This window comes from Botryllus schlosseri, chromosome 10, assembly GCF_051294905.1.
Source record: "Botryllus schlosseri isolate E-star chromosome 10, Bs_hap1, whole genome shotgun sequence".
NCBI lineage: Eukaryota > Metazoa > Chordata > Ascidiacea > Stolidobranchia > Styelidae > Botryllus > Botryllus schlosseri.
Window position 1 is genome coordinate 27,458,245 of NC_137245.1, and position 26,365 is coordinate 27,484,609.

The window sequence follows — 26,365 nt, forward strand, 5'->3', positions numbered from 1 at the left end:
ATCTTTTCATTGTTCCGGAGACTCATGGTGTTTTTAAATGATGAAAATTATTATTAAACAGATTTTTTTAACTTTCTGAACTCATATTGATCACCAATTCGGAAACATCACAATTTTAGCACGTATTATAAATTTTCGTTTGCCTGATGACGCCATCGGATTCAACGCCCAGTTGTTCTCAACGAGCTCTAATTTCTGCACGCATGATGTCGCCAACGAACTTCAATTTCCGAATAAGTCTTCACCACAAAGACACGGATGAGGGATTGTTGTCACAGATAAGTATGGGTTCGGTTCACCGCAATCAATCTGCCATATATTTATTTATTGATGCGGAAATGTCGTGACTGGGAAAGTCGCAGAGGTTTTATTGAGCAAACACGTCCTTTATATGAATTCCTGGTTTCGGTAAACAACATGAAAGACAGTTTCCTAACTCAAATACGGTTCCAGATGGAATTTTAAGAATTGTGTCAGGCCGAGTATCATCTTCACAATTCAGTTCTTTCAAAACGCAATTCTAGTCGAGCATTGTTAGTTTGTCAGTCCCTGAGTCCGTAGAAATAAGCTGACACGAGAATGGGGCTATAATAACGGTGCTTACTTGAATTAATGTCGCTCGGTAAGAAGACTATTAAGAATTGATATTTAAATATAGTCACAGGAAATGACACTAAGAAACAGGAAAGGTCAGTAATCCATCAGAGCCGAGATAGAGATATTGTCGAAACTTTACGAAACGATCCTATGACACATATAGCGCGGAATTTGACAATAATTACGTTTTATTGGAGAGTTTTGGATAGCGGTTATTTTAAGCTCTAATCGACCGGTAATAATCGGCTTTGTCTACGCGAAAGTGTTGAATTATGCTTTGCGTGCAGGCTAGGGGCGTGTATTTAGTTCTATAACTTATCGACCGTAGTCCTTGTGTTCATTGCGTTTTTGTATTGCGATAGAGTTTTGTGGTGTTTTGAAAAGATGAAAATATTAATAAACTGAAACTTATACTGAACAGAAGCGTCTCACAGCAGAGAGAAACGTATGTTCCACATTCGAGTGTTTTAGTGTCCATCATTAGATCGGCTGTACGCAGGTCCATCAGAATGGCAAAGAACATTTTTTAGTCCTGACTGTAGCGTATACCTCTATCCGGTCAAAGACAGGTCTAACAATCACTAATATTAACTTTCCAGCTAAAATGGAGGTACGACGTTGTCTTGTTGGTATCGTCTTCGTCATCAGCTCTCTTTCGTTGACATCATGCATGCCGAAGCCCAAGGAATCGTTCAAACAGCCACGTGCTGTACGATCCAGGCTTCCAATCACAACCGTAGCGGTAAGAAGACCAGTTACTTGCTTCTGTGATAAGATATAAAATCGCATTTCATCAAAAGTCACGCATTTTTGTACGTTTGAGGAGTACTCAAGTGGGTGGTTTGACTACTTACAGTACTTGCTTAGGTATCAATTTTTTCTGGGTAATTCCGCGTATGGGTGAACGTAGTTTTCTAGGCATACCTACTTGTTTTTTAGAATTTTTATTTTGTAAAGTCGAAAGCAGTTTTAGTATAAATTCTGACCCTTTTTACGACGGAAATTGACGTAGCAATTGCATGAAATAGCCCCTACATCACGATAAATGAATATATTTTCGAGGATTGCACATATTTGTCTTGTCTTCTTGCTCAATTTGGAATTTCTGCATACATACATTATCATAGGCAAATGTAAGCAGTGCGTGACATCTACCTACACCTTTTCGCGACTATGTCCTCACACTATGTTTACCACTGTGTAACAACAGAAATGTTGGGAGAAAATCCTCAGACGCAACGATGTGTTCTTGCGCAAACAAACAACTCCAAATCGAAATATTTGTTCGTAAAGTGTGTCGTGATAGTGGCCAGTTCTACATCACAGGATTATTTGGTATTTCTGGCCGTATTTCATTACACGTTGTGACAATCCCGTGGGTTGATCACGACTTCAATGAAATGTCGTTTCCAGTAGCCTAACGTACGTAGCATTGTACTCTACACGTTTCATATGATGCGATACGACCAATCGAGGGGTAAAGCCTTCCACAGCGGAAAATAGTCTCGAAACTAGAATTACCGTTGATAAATTAACTTTTAGTGGCAAGGAGCGCATAATTTCAGTACTCGACAAAAGTCATCTCTCACTAACCAACTCGAATCATAAGATCTATTACTGTATTCAGATTTGAGTACTCCAATCATTGTACCTAGCCCTATTAGTGACCGCTCATCTCAAAATGCTTCATCTCTTTCAGAGGTACCTCGGGAAATACGGGTACATGTCACAATCGTCGACCACGCGAAGACTCGCTAGCATCACGGATCTGCTCCCGAGTCAAATGGCGGGACCAATAAGGTAAAATATTCGCGGACACATGAATCGATCGCGCGTTTGAATCAAAGACAGTCATTGCTTTACGAGGGGTCTCTAATTTCCGGAGGGCTCAAATACGCTTGCTACTTACTCAATTGGTGATGCTTCTATATTAATTCCACTTCCAGTTTACAGATTTTATGCAAAACCACTTACTTTTCGAAGTTTGAAAGTAGTTTTGGTATGAGTTTGCTTGTCTTTAATGAGTGAATTCGTGATAAGAACCGCGCAAAATATTGCCCTCGTATATTTTCGAAGATTCTACCCATTTGTAGTGTCATTATAGTCGCCATTACCTTCGAAAAGGTGTATGTTGCAATTTCGAAAGAACACACATCCGATTAACTGCTAAATGTATTTGACAGCTCGACCAAACCTACTTTTGAAAATACCTGCTTGATTACTTTAACGCGAAAAGACTAACTACTAGGGTTGTTCAAAAATAACTTTTTCTTCGTATTCCGGGGATTCACTGACTAAATTGTTAGGCTGTCTAAAAAATCGCGGAACACCCAATTTTGCTCGATCTCAACTGATAGATATGAACGCACGGGAATTTATATAAATTTTGAATTTGTTATAAAAAAATCAAATAATTTTCTCCAAATTTGACTGTCAACCCCATGATATTGCTATATTGCATAAAAGAACGATGCTCAACAATTTTTTCTCACTTCCAACCGGTAGAAGCGAAGTTATTGCAGTTGAAAATTTTGGATTCGCAGAAATAGCCTGTACGATGGGCTATCCAGGAATTATTGAGGGAAAACTTAAATAACTTCGCTTCTACGGGTTGGAGTTGCGTCAAATTTGTTTTGCATCGTTTCCGTAGACAACTCAATAATTTCATGGGTTTGACAGTAAAGTTTCAATTTTTTTTTAATTTTCTCATTATGAATTCAAAATTTTCAAAGTCTTGAGCGTTCACATCAACCAGTTGGAATCGAGCCAAATTTGGCGGGCAGCGTTGTTTTAGGCAACCTGACAATTTAATCAGTGGATCTCCGGAATCGGGGGAAAATGTTATTTTTGAGCAGACTGACTATACTCTGACCACCTCGGATCGCGACTCAAATTAAAATTTATTCCCGAACCATCAGGGTGTTCCAGAAGATGGCAGGTCTGGAGGAGAGCGGAGTTCTGGATGACGAAACCATGAGGTTAATGACATTGTCTCGATGCGGCGTGGAAGACACTGTGGGGTCGCTTTCGATGAGTTATCATGGTGAGTGTTTTGTATGACTTTTATGAGGTAAATGTTCATACAGTGTGCGTGTGCTGGCGTAATCGGTCAGTAACAAACTCTACTTCATACGTTTTTGGACTATACTCAAGTAGGGTTTTCCTATAATTGCACTGCTTACTCAAGTATTTTAGGCTGTTTTCAATCTACTTGAACAATTTTCAGGCAAAACTTCCTGCTTTTCACACTTTCGATTTTGCAAACTAGAAAGTAGTTTTTAGATAGGTTACTATCACTTGTAGGAGAAATATTGTCATATCGTCTTGGTGGAATATATTTTTGAAAATTCCATCATTTGCAATGTCATTATATTTACACTCCAACTTGTATGGCGTCATTTTAGGCCTCGTTTTGCCTAATTAACTAGTCTAAGATCAGAAATACTTGAAGAAGTAATGCGTCAGGGTCTAACATTTAATTGAATTCAATCCAATTCGAATAAATTCCGAATTAGGAAGAAATATAGCAAACGTCAGGTTCATGCAGCTCGTTCTCTTGTGAGCACCTGAATCGCAAAGATCTGTTTAGGCCTACACCAAGCTTGACACATTTCGTGTAATATAGTTCCCTTGTAGCATTTTCAGGATAATCAGAACTTAGATTAGAATTACAATGAGATCATATAGAAACATTACACAATTAGATTGAAATAGTATGACCAGCAATTTGCTCTAATTACAATAAGACAACTAGAATGATCTGTTGTCCAAGTTTGTTCTGTTCCTGGATCTTTTTACAGTCGGTTCCAAGTACACATCCTTCATCTGGTCTTTCTCTGGGCGATTTTTTGTAACTATTAGCACCGTTTGATTATGCTTGTGGCATTACAAAATCTGCGATATATGGCAGGATATGACGCGCGGGGAAAGTACGAGGATAAGACGAGGAACCGGAGACGCCGAAGAAAAGGCAAAGGCAGGGGAAAGGGAAAAGGAAGAGGGAAAGGCAGAGGGAAAGGCAAAGGCAAAGGCAAAGGCAAAAGCCGACAGAAGCGCTACGACTTAGCGGGTTGAGTAGAATTTTACATTTTTTGTCATTTTTACATCCGGCACGACCTTATCGCGTTCGCGGGGTCGTGAAACGTTTTGAATTTCAAAATAAATAGTTACCATCTCCTAGTCTTAAACTTGAAGTCTTTAACCTTGACAAAGTAAATAAATAAATTTAGAAGTCAATAAAAACACTAGTGCAGCAACAGGTTACTTGTTGATCTCAAGCATCACATTACCTTGATATGTAATAACTAATTATTGTACAGTACTATCATGTTTATTGTGTGCTGTATTTATATCATTTTGTCATTCTATATACCGGTTGTTGTACAAACCAATGCTCTAAATAACATAACGTTTCTTAATTTAATTTGTGTTAATCAATTAATGAGCTATCATGTTTATTGTGTGTTGTATTGATATCGTTTTGTCATTCTAACTAACGGTTACTCTATTCACCATTTTTTAAACTAAAATAACGTTTATTATTTTAATGTGTTGTAACTAATTAATTATTAACTATCATATATATTGTGCTCTGTATTTATAGTGCTTTGTCATGCTAAATACAGTTTACTGTAGAAATCAGTTTTTTAACTCAAATACCTGTTCCTCATTTTTATAAATGGTTAGAAAAACATAATTTTCATTGATTTTTCAAATTTTACCACCGTTTAAAAAAGGTTGGGAACTCCTCGTCTAGAGCTCATGTACAATTGTGCAATGTATGCGTTAATCTCGCTTCGATTGTTCTTTCAGGCAGCTCTTGGTCTAAAAAGAACTTAAAGTACGCGATCGTCAACTACACGCCGGACATGAGAAGGCCAGAAGTGAATCACGCTATTGAAAAGTAACATAAATGTCACCAAAGCGCGTAGTAGACCGACCAATCACGTTGTCTCATGTCTTATAACGTAAACAGAGCGTTCGAGTACTGGTCTAACGTGTCGTCGCTGACTTTCGCGCCAGCTAATGACCCGTCGAAAGCGGACATTAAGATTTCCTTCGGCGAGGCTAATCATGGAGACGCGTACCCCTTCGACGGCGAAGGTATGTTGCAACTATTAGAGGAATCTAGTTGTCATATTGGGCCAACTTCAGCGAGATATCGGCAATATAATTCTAATCTTATTTGTGAATTATTTTTCTCTGCTCTAATTTTATTTCTAATCTAATTTCTGGTATTCCTGAAGATGGTACAGAGGAACTGTATAGTGCGAAACGAGTCAATCCTGCTGTACAGACATTGCCATTCTCATGCTTATGTGACTGAGCTGTGATTGATACGAACCGAACTTGACTTCTGTTTCTAGTTCGGACTTCGGAATCGAATTCAATTTCCAAGTTTATGCAAGTTCTGTAATTCTATTGTAATCTAATTAGGGAGAAACTGCGTAGCTGTGGTTCTAATTCTACCCTAATTTGAAAAAGATGAAAATTTTCTCTCCCTCTTCCGCCTAACAGGAGGCACGTTGGCGCACGCCTTCTTTCCGGAAAGTGGCGAGGCTCATTTTGACGACGCAGAAAGATTCAGCCCGCAAGGCCAAGGTCAGTTCAAATGACTGAAGATCCAACTAAACGACCCCTAATCAATGGAATAATATATTTATATTGAAATAAACACGAATATTGTCGACTAGCCCTCGTCAGGGGTGATCGTCAGCAGAGAATTGGAATGAAAGTTGTATATCGACAATCGTATCACTAAATATACACTCCTAATCAATTCCTTACTCCTCCCGTACAGGAAAAAATCTGCTGATCGTGGCAGCGCACGAATTCGGACACAATTTGGGTCTCGGCCACTCGACGGTACCGGACTCTCTGATGGCCCCGTTTTACCAAGGATACGTCAAAGACTTCGAACTAGACCGTGACGATGTGGCGGCCATTCAGAAGCTATACGGTTAGTGTTCAATTTCTTGTGGCCTTCGCCTGTTGGACTGGAGTTCGGGTTATGAATAATATTTTTATGATTTCCAAACATCACAATATTGCGACAGAACGTTAATAGGAAGCAGTCCAAATAACTTGGATCAGATACCGTGAAAGCCTTCAATTCTTTAATTCCTAACTTGGAATCCTTGAGACCCCGATTAATGATATCACAGCCCTCGAGACATACAGTAAAAAAACTACACAGGCTAGCTGAATGAAATTTCTGTGAAGTCGCGATCATCGCACAGCATTGTCACAAAGTGCAATGAAACAAGTATATGTTGGGAAAAACGCCAAATTATCTTCGTGCTGTCGATTGTCATTATGTTCTTCATGGTCGGTAAAGTTAATCTGAGCATGCCGTATAGTCCACAATCTCCTGACGTCATGTTGAGATACTCGAACTCGAATTTCGACTCGAAGCCCATTCGGAATCGAATAACGATTTCGTCCAACTGTATAGTTGTGTACAGACGTCTGGCCGATATGCTGCGTTCGCGCTTACCGCTATTTTTAGCCGCGCCGTGAAGCCTGACCAACACATCAATATCCGCACGCTCATGCACGAATACAATTCGCAGGACACTCCCCATAGATAATATGACTCATCGCCGAGCAATACGCGAGGTTTCGTTGAGCTCCGGTGAACGATTCGATTCGGGGGCTTTGTCTCATTCATTCATTTAGTCGTTTATTATTATTGTTTTCATCTTTTCAAAACACCATCAGATTGGAGATACAATGAAAAGATTAGAAGGAGCATTATTTCAATCAGACACTCACCTTGACCTTGAGTATGTAAATAATAATAGGCATGCAAACTGAAATAAAAGTAGCAGAAGATATCATAAATCGGATAAACGATCAAAATGCAGTGACGTGTGTCGGGAGGCGAAGTCGGTCGGTATACCAGATCGTGGTCAGGTAATCTCGATCGCCGACAGTATTCATTCAGGAGAATTTGCTTATGTCTTGACTTTATTTTGGTCTTGGGCAAGCTAGAACTATGTCTTAGTCGTAATCTGACGTACTCAATATAGCAATTTGCTTTCATGTGATTCATGCCGAACATGTGGTAGTTGGACGAGGACACTCGTATGTTGCACTGATGCGCTTTGGTAGTTAAAGCCCTTTGAATTCGAATTCTTCAGGAAAAAACGTCAACAGAGATCTGGAACGTCCGAGCGATCCGCCAACACGACCCCCCACCAAAAGACCGCGTGTCACAAGGACGACAGCGAAACCACGGACAGATGAGCCAGACAAATGCCTCACCGACATGGACGACGTGATATCTTGTAAGCTAGATTTCTGGTTAAAAAAATATCATTCGTTTCATTGACGACTGCTACGTTGAAGTACCAATCAGGCGTGGCCAACATAGTAAGCGTTACTACTCAAGTGAGAGTAGAAGTAAATCCAATAAACTTTACCCCAATTACAAGTAGAAGTATAGCGATAGCGATGTACAGTACTTGTCGAAAGACTGCATCAAATGGGACTAGAAATGGAATTATCTGAATTCTTGAACTCGACACCCGGAAGACCCGGTCTAACGTTATTTAGGTTGTGGCTGACTATTTTTAGTAATCCTTGCCTCGAATTCCAGAATTCGCGTCATTTATAGCGTTTTTTAGTTGTGCCTGTACAATCGCCTAAAACTATAAAGGAGGACGTTCTGCCAAAAAGGATGACATTTAGGCGTCCTCGGAGGACATTACTGAATCCTTGAAAATGGAGGACAAATCCCAAAACAGGGCGAATGATAACCCTACTTTTAGTCGTCAATCGTAAGTGGCAATTTTCGTTGTAGAAATAGAAGTTGCGATGATAAAGACGTGTCAAAACTACTTCAAATGGAAGTAAAACAGGAAATGCCTGAAAAGTAGTCGAGCAGTTTCAAAAATTATATAGATTTGACCGAGGGGTCGCATAATTTGACAGGTAATCAGAGGTGGATACTTTCGAAATTGCATGATGTATCGCGACTGACGCGAAACGACTGTTGACACTACAAACAGACGCATTCACGAATGTGTATTTAGTCACCGGGCTATTTCACGCGGTTTTCACGATAATTTCTTTCGTGTATGTGACGCAAACTTACCCGAAAACTACTTCCTGCGTTTCAAAATACAAATTCTATTAATAAGGTAGTTTTGTTTAAGAAACTATCCAAGAAAAAGTGTAGGCTGATTCAGAGATATCTGGCTGTAGTTTCGAATATCTCCGAAAAGGCATTCTTAACGCACAACCACTACTTGTGTAAGTGATGCATGAACCTGGTTACACCGGCCTAGTAGAATTATTTCTGTACTGACCAACAATACTTAGTCAAAAACTATTGCGGTATTGTGAATAGATCTGTGGCGAGGTCTCGAAATAAATATGCATTGGCCGGGAATGGAACCCGGGCCTCCCGCGTGGCAGGCGAGAATTCTACCACTGAACCACCAATGCGCAACGACTACCGCTCGGACCACATTTGGTGACAATACCATTGCGGCCGCAATTAGGATATCACGTATTCGTCTAAATATGAAAAGTTTTTTTACGCATTCCGGGGCGACCAAACCGCGCAAAATAAAGTTATGTGACGCAAGCTGACTTCGGTCGGTTTTGCGAATCTTTTGTGTGTTTGGATTTGAAGCGAAACGGATGGCGTTGGCACGACAAGCGATATTAGGGCCACCGCGGGACCGGAATTTGCTTTAGTGTCAAATTCCACGGTTCAATAAGCACTCTTATGTTATTTATTTGCAAACATTAACTCGAGACGAACTTGATGTTTGTCAACCCAACCGACGCTTCTGCAGATCCGCTCTTGACTCTAGGCTGCATCTTGCTACATTTATTTTGGGAAATGAGGCGTGTTTGCCGCTCTGCTCTATACGCAAGGTCGGTTTGAATTCGGTTAAGTAGCAGAATCTTGCCGGAAAATTAGTTCAATTCATAGTCACCAGTTCAAATCACCACAATGTTGCGATTAAATGAAGAGATAGTAGTAGCCGCTCAATCCAACACTCGCCTTGGCCTAGCTAAAATCGGGTTACCATATATACGTCCCCCTTTTTTCAGGAAATCGACAATGTCCTCCGAGGGCGCCTAATATCCTCTTTTTTGACTTTTCGTCCTTCTTTATGGCTTTGGCAGCCAGGCCATTGTTTGCACAACTGAAAAAACGACATAAATGACGCGATATCTGGAGTCTGGAAGTGACCTTTTTTAGTCAACACAAGAGTGTTGCCCGTAAAAAAATTCAAATCAACTGTTTTCTGGTCTGGTTATCTAATTTTTGTGATTTGTAAATATTGTCCGCTTTTCCGGATCCCAAAATTTGGTAGTAATCCTAAGCTGGAACAATAGGTCGACAGAGTAGTCATAGTTGGTACTCAAGTAGAAGTAGATTGTAGGGTCGTAAATATTTACTCAAGTAGGGGAGATGTGGTACCGATGACACACTGGGACCGAAAAAACTTGAAAAATTCTCCGTGATAATCCCATGATCACAGTACGCGACTTCGTCTACAATGGCATGCTGGCAGAATATTTCCTCACATGCAAAAAACTTCGTCTTGCGTGAGTTATGGGGTATGTGACAAATGATTTACGTTTTAGGGAATGCAAAGTAAATTTGGATCGACCGATACATTTTTCTGTATCACCTCCCAAGCTAACAAACCCGCAATAGTTTTTAAGGTGGGGAACCTATGGTACCATAGCCAAATCAAGCAAAATAGTTGGACCAACTAATCACTTAACAACAGAAACACGTCTATACATATATAAAGGCTGTAAATCATAGTTACCTGTGGTGTTTTATCGCTATTACGAGGTATTTGAAAGTCAAAATGCCGATTTCCGGTGATATGTAGGTGGTATTAATTTTGTAAGTTTCGGCGGAAATCAAAACGTGATTTTATCTCAACATTTGAGTTGATATAATCTATTTTATTATTGTAGGTGGCGACGAAACATTCTTCATTGGCATGCTGTAGCTTAGATTATAGTGCACAACAGAACAAGTTGAAAAAATTGAGTCTTGAGCGTATGTCTCATAGGTCCCAGGGTCGTGTGCCATTGGACCCACCGGGTGGGGACCGATGACACGTTCGAGCAACAAATTTCAAACGTTTATAAATATTTTTTGAAATGGAGGATATCCATGTTAATGTCCGCGATAGTTACATCTTGTATCAAAGCGTTTGGACAGCAAAAGATCCCCTATTCTCGGCAGAAGATTTGAGGACCAGAGATCATTTTACAATTTTTGATCCATCGGTACCACATCTCCTCTATACAAATAGAGGTATAGCTATGCCCAAGTAAGTAAAAATTAAGTATATTGCAAGCGCATTTGTGCCTGAATAACCGTAGACCTCTAAGTAGAAGTTGTCTAACATCATACCAGCTTGAGTAAGTAATGCAGCTAGGCAGAACCTACTTGAGTACTTCGAAAAAGTAGAAGTACTTCGTTACTGACCACCTCTGCCTATAACTCAACGAGTTATACAGGAATATCAGAAGTTATTTCATGAGCGGTGGCGATAAATTGTGTTTGGTCTACAAATCCGAGCATTCATGAATAGGGATGCCATTGTATTGCCATATGGAATTGACCCTTTCTACGAATTCAATCGCACGTAACGTGGATCTTGTACAGATCCCCTTAAATGCTACTTAACTATCTTGCGTGTACATCATTGGTTCTAAACGGGGTTCACGAGAATCCACGGATTCACTGAGCCAGTCTCAATGATTCGCTACATATCAATAAGACGCATACCCTGATCATAGAACATAATTCGCACTGATCTGCGATATATAATCATTATAATATTTCTCTTTTGTGTGAAAACCGTGTTCAATGGTTTTTTTTTTAATCTAAGAACAGTTCATTCTATGTACCAGCGTTCAATAGTAATCTATTAGGCGTGAAGGTCCGTCCATTTTTTGCGACTATAAGCGTATATTTGGGGTTCTCATGACGGCTTGTAGATTAACGTATTCGCCAAGTCAGTAAGTTAAGAACCACTGATGGTCGAAGTCTATCATCACCTTCAGATTCCAATACTCGATCGGGCGTGACGACGTACGCGTTCAAGGGCAGGTATTATTACAAGATAGACGACTACGGCGTCGTTTCCGGCTACCCGAAGAAAATCAGTCGCCGTTGGAAGGAAATGAAAAGCAACATTCACGCCGCCGCTTTTTCGTCGAGGACAGGAAGGACTTATTTCTTCTACGGTCGGTTTGCATGGCCCCTTGGTTTCGGCCGACTTGTGGTCAAAACAGTTGCAGCAAACTGGTACAAACTACTAATGCAGTTAGCTAACGGTCAACTATAACAACTGTTTTCGGGGTAGTTCTGGTGCTAGTTCAAATTGTGGATTTTGAGAAGTGAGTAGTTCTAGTTGTAATTGCGAGTTTGGAAAAGTGATTAGATCTAGTTCTAGTTGCGCATTCTGAAAATGCAGTTGTGCAAGTCGGAGTCACTGATGCGAATTACTCAAGAACCCAAGTAATCGCCAGTAGAATATAATAGGTGTTTTGAACGACGGCGTGCCAGTATGAATGACATGAAAAGATCAAACATGCACCCTTCATGCGACCACGAAGAATATATTGCCAATTCTACATCACAATAAAAGATTGTTTGGTGTTTTTCGACCATACCTATTTCATTGCACTTTGTTAAAATGCTTGGGATTGATTGCAAATTCGCAGATATGTCATTTCCAAGCGCACGTAGCTTTGTATATACTGCATGTTTCATATGCGATACGAGCGATACGAGCAATCGAGGTTTCAAGGCTTCCACATCAGTAGAAAATACTATCGACACTATAAATCTCGTTGATAATTCACCTCTTAGTTTAAAGGAATGTGTACCTTAAACTACCTTTAGTACTCAAAAACATCATCTATCACCACTGGATACTCAACTCATTGCGCGCAGCCCTAGTAGATATATCAGAGTCATTACCGCCAAGGCAAATACGCCAGGAGCATCATAATACAGAAGTCATTACCAACAAAACTTTGAGGCTATATAGGCCTACTATATACGCTTCAGATCCATAGCGAAACTATCGTAAGCCGTTAAAGGGGTGCCAATCTGATATATATTTCGTTCTCTCATTGAAGAAAAATAGTTTTATGCCTATAGCGTGAAAGTACTGTGTCGATTTCAGGCAAGGTCGTCTACGTCTACAAAGGAACGAAATTTATGAAAAAGCTCTCCGACGAGCTCACGCGGATATTGCCAGACCACCCGAAAGCCGCCCTCACGTACGGAGCCGACGGCCAGATCCACATTTTCAAAAGTAAGTCCACAAACCAGAATTTGACAACAAGAAAAGCTGCCCAGGTTTGATTAGAATCAAAATTACTAAATTTGCAAATACGACAGAAAATATGCTCAGTTTATATTAAATCGAAGTTCATTCTCGTAAGCACGAGGCAAATATGTACGACAAGCTTGGTCCATTTTTCGCTTTGCAGTTTTCCTGTAGCATTTTCAGAAAACCAAAATCATATTAGAATCCAAATTGGAACACAGAAACATTTCACAAATTAGACTGAAAATATATTAGACAATTAGAATTGTCTTGACGTCCAAGTCTGCTAGAAACGTCGAGTATAGTCTCCATCACCGCGAAAACTTTAACCCTTTTCCACAGAAAAGAACGTCTACATCTTCGACGACTACAAAAGGAAGGTGTCTCGAGCGAAACACATCAGCAGCGGATGGAGCGGCGTGCCCGAAGACATCGACGCTGCTTTTACGTGGGAGAGAAACGGTGTGTTTCGCGGGAATTGTGAAAAGCACGATTCATAACCATATTTCTATTACAGGAAGGACATACTTCCTGAAAGGAAACGACTATTTCCGGTTTGATGACAAAGAAAGACGAGTTGCCGACGGATATCCGAAAAACTTCAATCGACATTGGCTAGGCTGCGCGAATCGACGCGAATGAGGTATTCATTATCTCTGGCACGACCTTGCAAAATCGGCAATTTTGATGAGCTGGACCCGCAATAGCGGGAGGTGATGTGTCTGAGGTGTTATGTTTTTATTAATGACAACATAACAGACTATATAAAATGAATGTGGCATATGCCTGTAGACGCGCTCCATATGTCTGATATGTTGTCTGGTAATCTTGAGAGCTGCTTTGTATTCAGTGGTTTAAATTTATGGGTTAAAATGGTGGTATGGTTATTCTAATCTATAGCATGGTTAATTTAAATATTGCCTGTGAGGGAATTTAGTGAATGGCGATCTTATTCCAATGCTTTTACCGGTGTGTTTCCAAATCCTCAAATCTAGACTGACATATACGCACTACCACTAATATGTGTTCAACATTGTGAAATAATATAATTTTCATTTCGTACAATGTAATCATTTGATATTCTTAAAAATGAATCTTCAAATTTTACCAGGATCGAAACAACGGACTAAAGCAAAGGAATGAATTTCTCGCATCAACAACATAAAAGCGGATTTTCTGCAATGTCTACACGATATTAAACAATACAACGGGGCATTTCCTGGGAAAATGGGCATTTTCGACGTTTGTGGAAAGTTTTTCTGAACTCATCGTGTCGTCGTAAAACACTGGATTAGGGACCAAATTATCTCGTTGTTTAAAACATTTCCAGCTTCTACATATCGTATATATTTGGAGTCGCTGCGATCAAGTAAATGCTAACGTAGAATAGCGACATGCAATGACGTTCGGGTCATTGCTTCGACGTATATCACGAGAAAGAATATACACCATTTTTATATACCATATTACCGAATCACGTTGTTTTTAGCGGCAACTTTAATATTCTCAAAACATTGATCCAATATGTTTCAATGGTAGATTTTGGTTATGTGCAAATTTCAAGATGCAACTTTTGCTTTTTATCGTGCAGTTAACGATTAACCGGACATTTCTAACTCGATTGACATGAATTCGTTGATGAAACAGATATGAGCAGATGTCCAAATCTAAAACCAACTCCGGTAATGGTCCATAGTCCATATCCGATCCAGATTAACCCTATCCAAATCCAACCTGACCTCGGATGTGTGACTATATAGGGCACATATTCAGTCTAGTATGCCGCATTTTCAGTCCATTCCAAGTGGTTTATATATATTTGTATGCTATTTGAGCCCAACTGTATATATAGGTCTATTGTTTTCTTCCAGTAGCGATATAACTTTACAATAACTGCTTCTCAATACTTTCTGACCTCTAACAATTCTCGTCTTATTTCACGTCTTTACCTACGACCTACGATGTATGAATTTGATATTTCAACAGCCTATCCGTACAAGTTCCAACACAAGTATTATTATTCTATGCGTGTCTTTGATTGTAGTGTTGCCAAGACTACAGTAAGGAAAGGATGTTTGTATTGTGTGTCCCTCAGGGCCAGCCTGCTCCTCTTAAACTTATACAAATGAGTTAAGCCCAAATGCACAGTGCACACTGGCTCTCACGAAACGACAAAACAAGAGAAGCGCGCCTTTCCACAACGAATCTATATGCACAAATTGTAATGGTTACAAGCTCATTGAGAAATCATAAGGTATGAAAAAACAATCAGTCCCTAAGGAGAAAACGGAATGATCCCCACTTGATTTCTGCGGGCCTATATGTGAGGCCAGACGGCATCGGCATAGGCTTTCATACATGAGTTCCGTGTTGCGTACTGAGTAAGGTTACCATATTTTGAGCTCAAAAGAGGACACTTTTTATAAATGCTGAAAGCTCCAGCGCCGGACACTAAAACTGGTGATTTTGAAATTTTTTCGACCGATAGGAAGGTGATAGGCTCGAGTCGCGATTTACCTGATTTTTTTTTTACGAAACTCTGACGTTCGCTGTGTCGGAGTCGCCTTATTTCATGGTATTTTAATCCTTTGAGAAAAAGAGGACAAATTCCCCAAAACGAGGACATTTAGTCGTCCTCCGAGGACATCTTCCTGTCTATTCTTTGTATCGCATTTTTTGTGGTGTATTGAACTGATAAAAATTGCTAATAAACCAATGATGATGATGACTTTCAATTTATTTTTAAAAAAATAGGACAAAAACTCTTGAAAGAGCACGTACGGTAACGCGGTACTGAGGCCCGGCATGATCACCATGATGAGGCTCAAGTGTGTACTTAAATTGAAAGACACACAAAGTGATGGGTGATACATCTTGCGGCAAAACGAAAACGAGCCCACTTCCTAGTTTCCCTAATTGCGCGAAGAGTCTCCTCAACTGGGAAACAATCGGTTTGCGACTGTTGATTGTTGCAACCCGTTTTATACACAACACCGACAAGACAAAAGTTGGAGAGCGATGCAGGTTTTTGTGACGCTTATCCGTGTAAGGGTTAATAACGATCGCTTACAGTGGTAGGACTACAAAACACATAAACTAGGGTTACCATATTATTGTGAAGCAAATGCCGGACACTATTGAGCGCCCACTAGCGGATTTTAAAATGAGGTATAGCACATTGTCTGTCAATATGACGTCACACTAGCAAAGCATTTCCCATCGACTGTATTCAGAAATGGAGTAAAACATATGTCATCATTTGGGCCACTTGTAATGGGAGCTCTGGTGATTGCTATACTTGCTAGAGTCTGCAATAGATTTTTTCACGGGTCGGATGAAATCCTCTGGAGGGCTTTATCTGACCTGTCGGAATTTTGTTTGACAGTACCGCTATACTGTTAGGTCGGTGCGTGTGTTTTAACTTGGTACGAAACAATATTTTTCCAGCCCCTTCCGCCAGAATAAGCACTGATCTTGGCAGGGATATCTAGAACTAGATATCTAGAAGTTCCAGATATCCCTGGATCTTGGGCCCAGTCAAAAATATTGATTCTTCCATATATTAGGCTACTATAAAATGCACCAGCGGGTTCCGCATACGGCGATTTCCAACCTTTTATGGGCGAGACCACATTTCCAACTTGAAAATATTCCGTGGCCCGGCTCAAAACTTGATAAGCTGGTTACTAAAAAAATTCAACTTGCCCGGACTTCATCATGGCCTATTTTGGAAGCTGATTGCGTCAAACATCTCCGCGATACCCAAATAAAGGCAAACGACCCAAATATTTGGAACCAATGTCTGTGACTGAAGCATCCAATCGGCCTTAACCAACTCTAAGAATATACCGTTAACTTATAATTACGATTTGAGTTAAACTTATTTCAATAAACGATGGTCAATTTTGATTGCATTTTTTGCGAGGGCGGTGCCTGGACCCCATACTAATATCATATAGCCTTTATAAAGGCTATGCTAATATCAATATGCGTAGCACTACCTCGCGCGTAGCGCGAAGAAAAAACTCGAATAACATAAATCAGCTTGAAAATAATATAATTATGTTTGTTTACGAAAAACTTTTGAGCCTACTTCAAGCCTTCAAAATTACGGACATCCGGGCATATTTTAGAATTTCCTCCCGGACGCAATTTTTTCAGTGAAATTCCGGACATGTCCGGGAAATTTCGGACGTATGGCAACCCTAACATAAATGCTATTTAGGAGACCAGCGCACCATTCAAAATCGGCAACTCCCGCGAACCGAGCCGGCTTTCTTCATAGCTGCGTGTGTTAGGCTTACCATATTTTGGAAATCTAAAAAGAGGACACTTTTTCAGAAATTTGAGACTTGCAAAACCGGAGAAAAAAAAGGTCACTCCGTTTTACACTCCGAAATACCCGCCGGTGCGTCAGTTCTGTGCTAATTTACGGCATATCACTCGCAATTTGTTCTAAATCTTACCTAAATTTTCAAAAAAGAGGACAAAATCTCAAAAAAGAGGACAAAAGGGCGTCCACCGAGGACGCTTTCAAAAAAGTCAAAAAAGAGGACAAATCCTCTAAAAAGAGGACGTATGGTAACCCTAGCGTGTGTAGCATATTCTGTTGATCGGAATCAGTGATAGGTATTTCTCACCTTTCCGATTCTTTGTTGAATCCTTAGCGAGTTATGTATATTGTAACTCAAACAGTGGGCCTACTTGCCAATATATCGGCTAGGATTCGATTTAGCATTGGTCCTGTTTCTGCTTAGCGATCGGTAACAATCAATGATATTATATATACGCCCTGGAGAGAGAATAATATATATTTCCTGACTTAGTGCGATAGTGGCATTCCATTGATAGCAATTTAATTTGATTTTGCACAGAGACCGCACCTTTCCAAGATTCCAAATGTCACATCCCTCATATCGAAAGGACAGAGAGCAACTGCCTTACGCAGTGAGCCATAGCCATGTAATTTGTTTACGATTCACACGAGTGCACATCGCACTGGACAAATTGAATTGCAGCATTGCAGAGAACAGCTCAACAGCGCAGAAAATTTGGAAGATCAGTTTTGTATAAGCTACGAATAGCTACTCTGTTGTAGTTGCGAAACTCGGACTGGAGTTACTTTGTCCTGTTAAATAAGATAAGATATACGATGCCGATCAAGTCTGAAGCAGCAACCAAAAGGTATGCATATGCGGTCGTATACCGGTATCCCATGTTATTTAATTCAAGCGGATTTCAACCAACAGGATTTACTTGGATTACAACGCCACGACGCCTCTCGATCCAACTGTTGCAGAAATTATTGTCACAAACCTAACTGAAGCGTGGGGAAATCCCAGCAGCTTATACCCAGAAGGTATACTTTTCTCACCTTGAATTATATTAAATAAATTCATATTTTCGGCTGACACTAGTGAGCAGGGCCGGCAGGGGTAATCGTCACTCGTCGGCAACTAGAACTAGTATAGAGAATCGTGAAGAAATAGTCGGGCTTATTTCAATACCGGCATGAGTTATCCAATTTTATATTGAAGTTCTGTACCTCCAACTCCAAGAAGCTCGTCAACACTTCAAGTAAATATATTATTAATAAAATTAGTTAGAAATGATATTAATTTGAATGTTTCAGTGATAATTAGAAAATTCCATTGATAAATTTTGATAGTGTATAAAGCTGGTTTTGAGGTCAGTTGTTATCATATTTCAGTCACTATTAGTTAGGGCTACCATGCCATATGGCATATGTACTCCTTTACCTTTAGGAGGATTTCTCTTCCGAGGACGCCTAAAAATGTCCTCCTTTTTGGAAATTCGTCATCCTTTACAGTTTTTAAAGCTAGGCTAATGGACAGGGTCAACGGAAAATTGCTTTAAATGATGCGAAATACTTAATGCGGACGTTCGAGCGGTTCATTCTGGACTGGAGTCAGGTCGGGGTAATGTCAACACCAGAGAAGTATCGTTAAAAGTTTCTTTCTTAGTCAACACAACAAGATTTCCAGTAATTATTTCAAAATCAGCTGTTTACAATTTTGGTAAACTTACTTCTATGATTTGATAAAAGTGTCCTCCTTTCCCGATTACAAAATATGGTAACCCTACTATTAGTGGTATTGCAATGGTTTCTGATATATTTTCCTTTCACTTCAGGAGTAAAAGCCAAGAATGTAATTGCAACTGCTCGTGAGCAAACTGCCAAAGGTATCGGAGCTGTGGCGTCAGATATACTATTTACATCCGGTGGAACAGAAGCAAACAATTGGGTGATTTCATCTACCATTGAACATTTCAAGCAACGCAGTCAAGCGGAATCCAAACTCAAACCTCATATAATATCAACTACAATCGAACACGATGCTATATCGCTTCCGTTGAGTCATTTTCGAGAGAAAGGAGAAATCGGTGGGTAAATTACTCAGGCTTGTACAAGCTAGTGGATTTTCACCAGGGTTCTAATGACTTGAGTCACGACTCGACTCGAGAGTCTCAATTTTTTGTTGACTTGACTCAAGTCATTTTCTTTAAATTGGATAATGACTGACTCGACATGAGTCACTTTATGTATTGATTCAATACTACTTGATTCTCTTGAACTATAGATTACTAACCTATGGATAGATACGCAACCGCTGCTGGTTACGCTTGGGCAAGCAGTATCTCGTATTGCTGAGCAATCTAAAAGCAGCATAATTGGTAGTGCTGTAGCTGGTGACCAAAGCGCTGAAATTTAATGTAATTGGTGTTAATCGAAAGCTAGTGTCGCACTGATTCCGAAAATACAAATTAAAATCTTGTCAGGGCAATGGGACCATCCCTAAACATCCCGCAAATTCTGAAAATCGGCATTGGTAGTCTAACAATGGCAGTCCCGCGACACAATGAACATAACAATGTCAATTTCGTCAAGCGATTGTCTTCCATAACTTCTATGAATGGTCTTATGTCTAATCTGTCCGTGTTCAGTTCACACTGCCATTGTATTTACTGTAGCATATGCTGATACGAGTCTGAGTGAATACGCCGGTCCATAACAAAAATTCCTACTTTTAGATGTCACTTTCGTGCCAGTCAATAAGGAGAGAGGATTTGTAACTCCAGAAGATGTGGTGAACGCAATCCGTCCCAATACATGTCTCGTCACTGTGATAATGGCAAATAATGAGACGGGAGCTATCATGGTACTGATATTGATTATGATCAACCTTCTTTTCTTGATACTGAAGGGGAACTTTGGATGATAGATGTTGAGTTTGCAACTTTGTTCTCTGAAGAGACACTTGGAGGAGACTTGGACAACTAAATAATTCTGGTCGTCTAATTAGACTAGTTGAAGCAAAATGCTGGTAATCTAATTCTAATCTAATTTGTGAAATGTTTCTATAATTTTAATTCTAATCCAATTTCTGGCTTTCCTGAAATTGCTATAGAACAGTATAGTGCCAAACGAGCTGAGCTTGGTGTACAGACATTTGCCTTTGTCATACTTATGATGAAGAACTTTGATTTCGTATGAACCAAACCTGGTTTTAGTTGTGTTTATATCTGATTAGGAATTGAATTCAATTTCGAAGTTTTGGCGAATACATTAATTTTAATTCTAAAGTAATTTGAAAAGCTATCTTGGATGTGCAAAACTTCAATTAATATTTTCTGTTCTCCCAGATGTCGCCTGCCCACGTGAATTGATTGATAAATCATATGTGAATTTGTTTGGTATTTAAAATCATGAAAATTTCTGTTTCTCAAGCCTATCGCGGAAATTTCAAAACTTGTCAAAGAGCGAAACAGTTCCGTCCTGATTCACACTGATGCAGCCCAAGCCATCGGGAAGATTCCTGTAGATGTCGGCTTACTGGGAGTGGATTATCTTACGATCGTTGGCCATAAGGTAGAGCACCATCTTGTGTTTTATTCTATATCATTCTTCAAAGTTGTGCATTAGCGCTGTTCAAAAATAATTTTTTGTTTCCAAATTTTAGCGGCTACTTGATAAAATTGTTGGGTTGGCTGTAAAAACGCCACACATCAAATTTTGCTTAATCCTAACACGTAGAAGCGCAGCAAAATAGTGGAATATTTCAGATTTGTCATGAAAATATTTTTTCAAATTTTATTGGCAATTCATGAAATCATTAAATTGTCTAAAAAACGACGCGAAACGAATGTGGCTCAATTCCCACCCGTTGTCACTAAGTTATTGGCATAGGCCTACGGTAGATAATTTTGTTCAAAAAAAGTAGTAGCCTATTCATGGTGGGAAATCTGCCATTATCAATTATAGAATTATCGCGTTGGAATAGCCAACATAATAATAGTGTAAACTATCCAGTAAAATTCGGAGAATTATGAGTAATGACACTAAAAATAGGTGAAATTTTCGAAAATATATTCGGCCCTCGTGTTACAGGGGCTATTTTGCTGTGTTGTTAACGATAATTCATTCATATCATCGATACAAACATACAAAAACTACTTTATGAAATCCAAAACGTGCAGAGTAAGTAGTTTTGCTAGAAAACTATGAAGTAGATGTGAAAGTAATGTACAAAGATAGCTGCTTGAGTAATTTAAGTAGTGAAACTAGGTAGAGCCTACTTGAGTAATCCAAAAGAGTAGAAGTACTTCGCTAGTAATGACCACCTGTGGTTGTCTCTAGCGGCCGGAAGTCGGAACATATTTAGCTGAAAGTGAACCAAATATTTATTTGCCAGTCTTGTGCAAACTACTGATCTAGTTAGTTAATGGTCAACTAACTACTGTTTTTTTTGTAGTTCTAGTTCTAGTTAAGCTTGTGGTCATTAGTAGGGCGATTATTTTTTGACATTTTGTCAAAATTTTAGTGTTAGGGCAAAAATTGTCAAAATTTTCCTACTGTGAATCAAAAACCGGTAAAGTAAAATAATTAGGTATTAGGGCAATATGGTGTGTTGATCAATACACCTCAAACATTTTTTCAATTTTTAGATCAATTTTTGTTTGTTTTTATGTAAAAAATAATCACCTCAGTTATTAGTCTTAGTTCTAGTTCTAATTGCAAGTTTTCAGTGTACAAGTGCAAGTGAGTGCTGGTAGTTCAACTTCTAGTTCAAGTCTGAAAATCCAGTAGTTTGCTCGAGAGTGAATCACACCCAATTACCCATGGATACTATGAATATTTTTCAAGATTTATGGTCCAAGAATCGGCGCGCTCTACATTAAAGGCTTGCTGCAAAACGGAGGAGCTCCCTTGTATAAGATTTTCCACGGCGGTGGACAAGAAAGGAATTTAAGGCCTGGCACGGAGAACACAGCTCCGATAGCGGGCCTTGGCAAGGCAGTCGAAATTGCTAGTGACAGTGTGAAAGAATTTGCTGCTGCGATGAAAATGACGAGAGATCATTTGGAAAAAAGACTGAAGGTCAGTGAAGCACCTGTGCATATTCCTCGCGTATTCGACTACAAACAGGGACTGATATGGTCATAAGAGAGAGCTGGGCACAATGATTAGAGTACTCTGTGGTTGTAATGACACGAGTCATGACTCGACTTGCGATTTTTTGCTGAATTGACTTGACTCGAGTCATTTTCTCAAAATACGAAAAATGACTCGACTCAAGGCATCTATGTACTGACTCGACTTGTACTCGGACCAATTCATATGACTCGAGACTCGGGCAACCCAGGCCGAAATTCATTGTGATTTCGAAAATTAGTTGAGTTACCACACTATTGGTATTTCGTCTATTAGCACTGGTACTTGAAAATGCGACCAGAAACTGTGGAAAGTGAGGAAAACTAATATATTGTGAGTGCACAGCATTTGATATCACCGAGCAGAGTTGTTAAAAGTGGGTTTACCAATACTTTATCTCGAAACTGAACACTGGACAGTCAACACAATGACGTGGACTCGAGTCATAACACTATGACACGGACTTGACCGTCTGCTCCCCTACTTGGACTTGACTTGGTGGTGAATTGAAAATGACTCGACTTGAGGCAAAATTATGTAAGGGAGATTGACTTGTGACTCGGATCCTTGCGACTTGGTTGCAACCCTGGAGTACTCGAACCGCGACTAATAATTCTCATGATTTGAGTCGCGTGGTAAGAGATGATTTTTTTGTGTACTGAAATTATAAGCCCTTCTTGGCTAGGGGTTAATTTATTGACAAAAATTATAGTTTCAATACTATTTGCCACTGTGAGGGCTGTAAAGTCCGGTTGGTTGTATCCCAGCAACCAGCATACGAAACAAGTCGTACATCATACAAAGCTACACACGTGGGAATGGCATATCTATGATGTCGTGATGAGCCCATAGCATTGTCACAAAGTGCAGTGAAACAGGCATGGTCTACTCTAAATAATACCGAATATGCTTTAATTCATCGTAGAACTGACATTCTATTCTTTGTGGTCACACGAGAGGTACACATCTGAACTTTTGACATTGATCCTGCTGTGATGTTATGAGTGATAGTCACCTCGACTCAAAGACCAATACTCAATTCAGAATCGAATCACTCTGGGACTCGATTTTGCTCAGCCCTAGTCATACCATGAACAGCACATCCAGCATCTTTTCGAATTAATGCTGTGATTTTCTGTTTTAGGATGATTTTCAGGATGCTGTAGTCTTTAATTGTGCAAGTTCGTGCCGGCTGCCAAACACATGCAGTGTTGCCTTCATAGGTAAAAATCGTGAAGGTAAGCCTTTGATTGGACGTGCCCGTGTGTCTACAAAACTTCACAGTACACATAGTAACATGCGGCAAGTTAGCGCAGCGGCATGATCTACAGCTGCTACAAAACCAAAAGTACAATCAGCAAATCTATGAACATATTGCTGCTCACAGACTCATATTTACATCCAGTTCTAAGAATCGGGACAACGAACTCTCATCAGTCATCACTAATTTTGACAATGGAGACGATCGGCTTATAAATTATTGTCAATGTTTGTGAAGCGTGTACGTAATCATCAAATTGATGTTTTTTAATCAAAGTAGTCAATTTATAATTAGTAAAATCTGAAATCTCTTCAGCAGAAGTGGAATCAGTCTAAAATCCTAACCTCTTCCGAGTTCGGAACTCTACAGCAAATTATGATGGCTGATATCATGAGTGACATATTTTATTGACAGGATACAACCTCGTCAAGAAGATCTGCGGATTTTCATGCAGCACAGGCTCGGCATGTCACGCGAACGAATGCAAACCGTCACAGATACTGCTGGAATTCAATATTCCGTTTGAAATAGCTGCTAATACTCTTCGATTGTCTACTGGCCGCGAGACGACAGTGGCGGACATTGATAAAGTTGTAGACGAGCTGAAACATTTGTTACTACCATAAACGTAGTAATATGATATAAATATTCACGGTGCGCATACTAATATATATATTCCAGGTGTGATTCTGTTGGTTAGAGCTCTATTCGAGTGCAATACATTTCATTTTGAATGACTTTTTCGAAGTTAGGTGGGACTTAGTAAATGATATGGACAGAATTGCCAAAATTGAGGCAGGCCGTCTTCTGTGCTTGAAACGGAAGGGAACCTTATACTAGTTCAGTTCGGCTAATTGAGAATCTCATATCAAGTGCCACAAGTTAGCGACGCAATGGAAAGATAAAATAGGTTCCTCCTTACCTACAAACATGGAAAAAAGAGGACGCATTAGAAGGGAAGAGTCATGCGCAATGCATTCAATGAGAAATACTAGCTATGATGAAATAGTGGCTATTAAAATGGACAGGTGATGAAGTGGCGTGGTATTAGCGGTAATGGTACAGGTGAAGTCGGTCCGGAAATCTCGATACAAACGCTGCTTTTATTAAATATTTTCTTTACTGTACGATTCCGCAGCGAAAAATTCGCCAAATTCAGCGGAATAGAACTGATACATGTGCCAAATAACCGCTGCCCCATCTTATTGATACCCAAAGCAAACGATATACTTGCTTGAGGCTCATTATGCCCGCGCATGTATCTGGGTTACCCTAAATTCAAGAAAGGGAGTTACCTATTCGAACTATTGTTTCAAGAGAAGCTTTCCAAAACTGTTCAAACCAACCCCCTTCTTAGCCCATAGCCTTACAATAGTATATATCGTGACATCGACAAAAATATGTTGTATTATATATTATATTCATGATATCTCCCAAGTATACCATCTTTTCATTTTATCGCATTTTTGTGATGTTTTGAATCGATAAAAGCTGAATGACCGTGCGTATATTGCTGACATCGACAATTAATATCCACCCGAATTACCGTTATCCAAAGCCCGTATTCATTATTCATAAATCCAAATCCTGTTTGGTTTCGAATTCGAACTTTCAATCCCAACCCAAATTAAGTAGTGACTGAAAAGTCGCACCAAATCAGGAAAAAAATAGGCAAGGGATGACCCAGGAGGAATTTCTCGGATTCACTTCAAATATTGGCACTCTTCAACGAAAATAGCTCTAAATTTTCGTGGGAACATTATCGATTTTTATGAGGCCAACGCTCTCGATTTGAGGCCAAACGACATGATTTTGGCCTCAAAAGCCGACTAGCAGCCGTTTGCTGGAAAGGAAGATTGTAGTGGAATATGGATTGGCAAAGATAATGATATAACATGTTGTGGAAGTAAGGGGTGTTGTCGTTATGTCATTTTTCCATTGCATTACCTACGTCTCACATATCCATCAGGTACTGTGCAGCATTTTCAGAATGAATGCTGGTAATCCAATTCAAGTCTAATTTGAGCGAGATAGTGTAATGGTTATGCGTCCGGAGTAGGGGTTAAACCCGCTCAGAGGCCAAACGCCAGACGCCAAACGCCGAGCGGCGGCCGAATGTCTATACGGCGTTTGGCGTCTGGTTTTCCGAGACGCCAAGTAGCTATACGGCGTTTGGCGTCTGTTATGTTCAGACGCCGAGTAGCTATACGGCGTTTGGCGTCTGATATCGTGAGACGCCGAGTAGCTATACGGCGTTTGGCGTCTGATATGGTGAGACGCCGAGTAGCTATACGGCGTTTGGCGTCTGCTATGTTCAGACGCCGAGTAGCTATACGGCGTTCGGCGTCTGGTATGTTGAGTAGCTAATAGCTATACGGCGTTCGGTGTCTCGGTAAACTGAGCAGAGGCTAAATCCTTTCATGGCGCGACTATTGAGTTCTCGCAACTACATGATACCGAAGATTGCATATTGTTACATTTTTTTCATAATAAGCGTTGGCAGAATCCCAAATGATTGTATGCTCACATTCAAAAAAGACCTACTTGATCACCTCCTGTCGTTATACTACTTACTCGACTCACAATTGTTTTGCTGACCTGAGTTATTTTCTTAAAAATGGATTTACTCATTCTATGGCTTATTCAAGAATAGTATATCAGGACTGATAAATGAAAAATAGGCCCTAAACCTGCCTTTTATCTGTTACAATAAACATGTTC

General features: G+C 39.8%; 2 protein-coding genes and 1 non-coding gene across 3 annotated transcripts; 2 read left to right on the plus strand and 1 right to left on the minus strand.

Annotated features, from left to right (window-relative positions):
• The first annotated feature begins 1,102 nt into the window (after nt 1–1,102).
• On the plus strand, nt 1,103–14,954 carry LOC145448421 (matrix metalloproteinase-28-like). Its single transcript, XM_080326804.1, has 14 exons — nt 1,103–1,339; nt 2,297–2,397; nt 3,516–3,640; nt 4,508–4,666; nt 5,410–5,500; nt 5,573–5,700; nt 6,115–6,198; nt 6,398–6,556; nt 7,740–7,886; nt 11,653–11,835; nt 12,783–12,914; nt 13,272–13,391; nt 13,447–13,572; nt 14,041–14,954. Exons 1-13 carry the CDS (start codon nt 1,202–1,204, stop codon nt 13,569–13,571), a joined length of 1,692 nt encoding a protein of 563 aa, XP_080182930.1. The 5' UTR covers nt 1,103–1,201; the 3' UTR covers nt 13,572; nt 14,041–14,954.
• On the minus strand, nt 8,978–9,048 carry Trnag-gcc (transfer RNA glycine (anticodon GCC)). Its single transcript has one exon. It is a non-coding gene; the product is annotated as a tRNA-Gly (tRNA).
• Nucleotides 14,955–17,929: 2,975 nt separating the features above from the next.
• Nucleotides 17,930–24,381, plus strand: LOC145448860 (selenocysteine lyase-like). Its single transcript, XM_080327303.1, has 8 exons — nt 17,930–18,113; nt 18,179–18,288; nt 19,083–19,334; nt 19,983–20,110; nt 20,680–20,820; nt 22,096–22,329; nt 23,528–23,621; nt 24,059–24,381. Exons 1-8 carry the CDS (start codon nt 18,082–18,084, stop codon nt 24,268–24,270), a joined length of 1,203 nt encoding a protein of 400 aa, XP_080183429.1. The 5' UTR covers nt 17,930–18,081; the 3' UTR covers nt 24,271–24,381.
• Nucleotides 24,382–26,365: the final 1,984 nt, after the last annotated feature.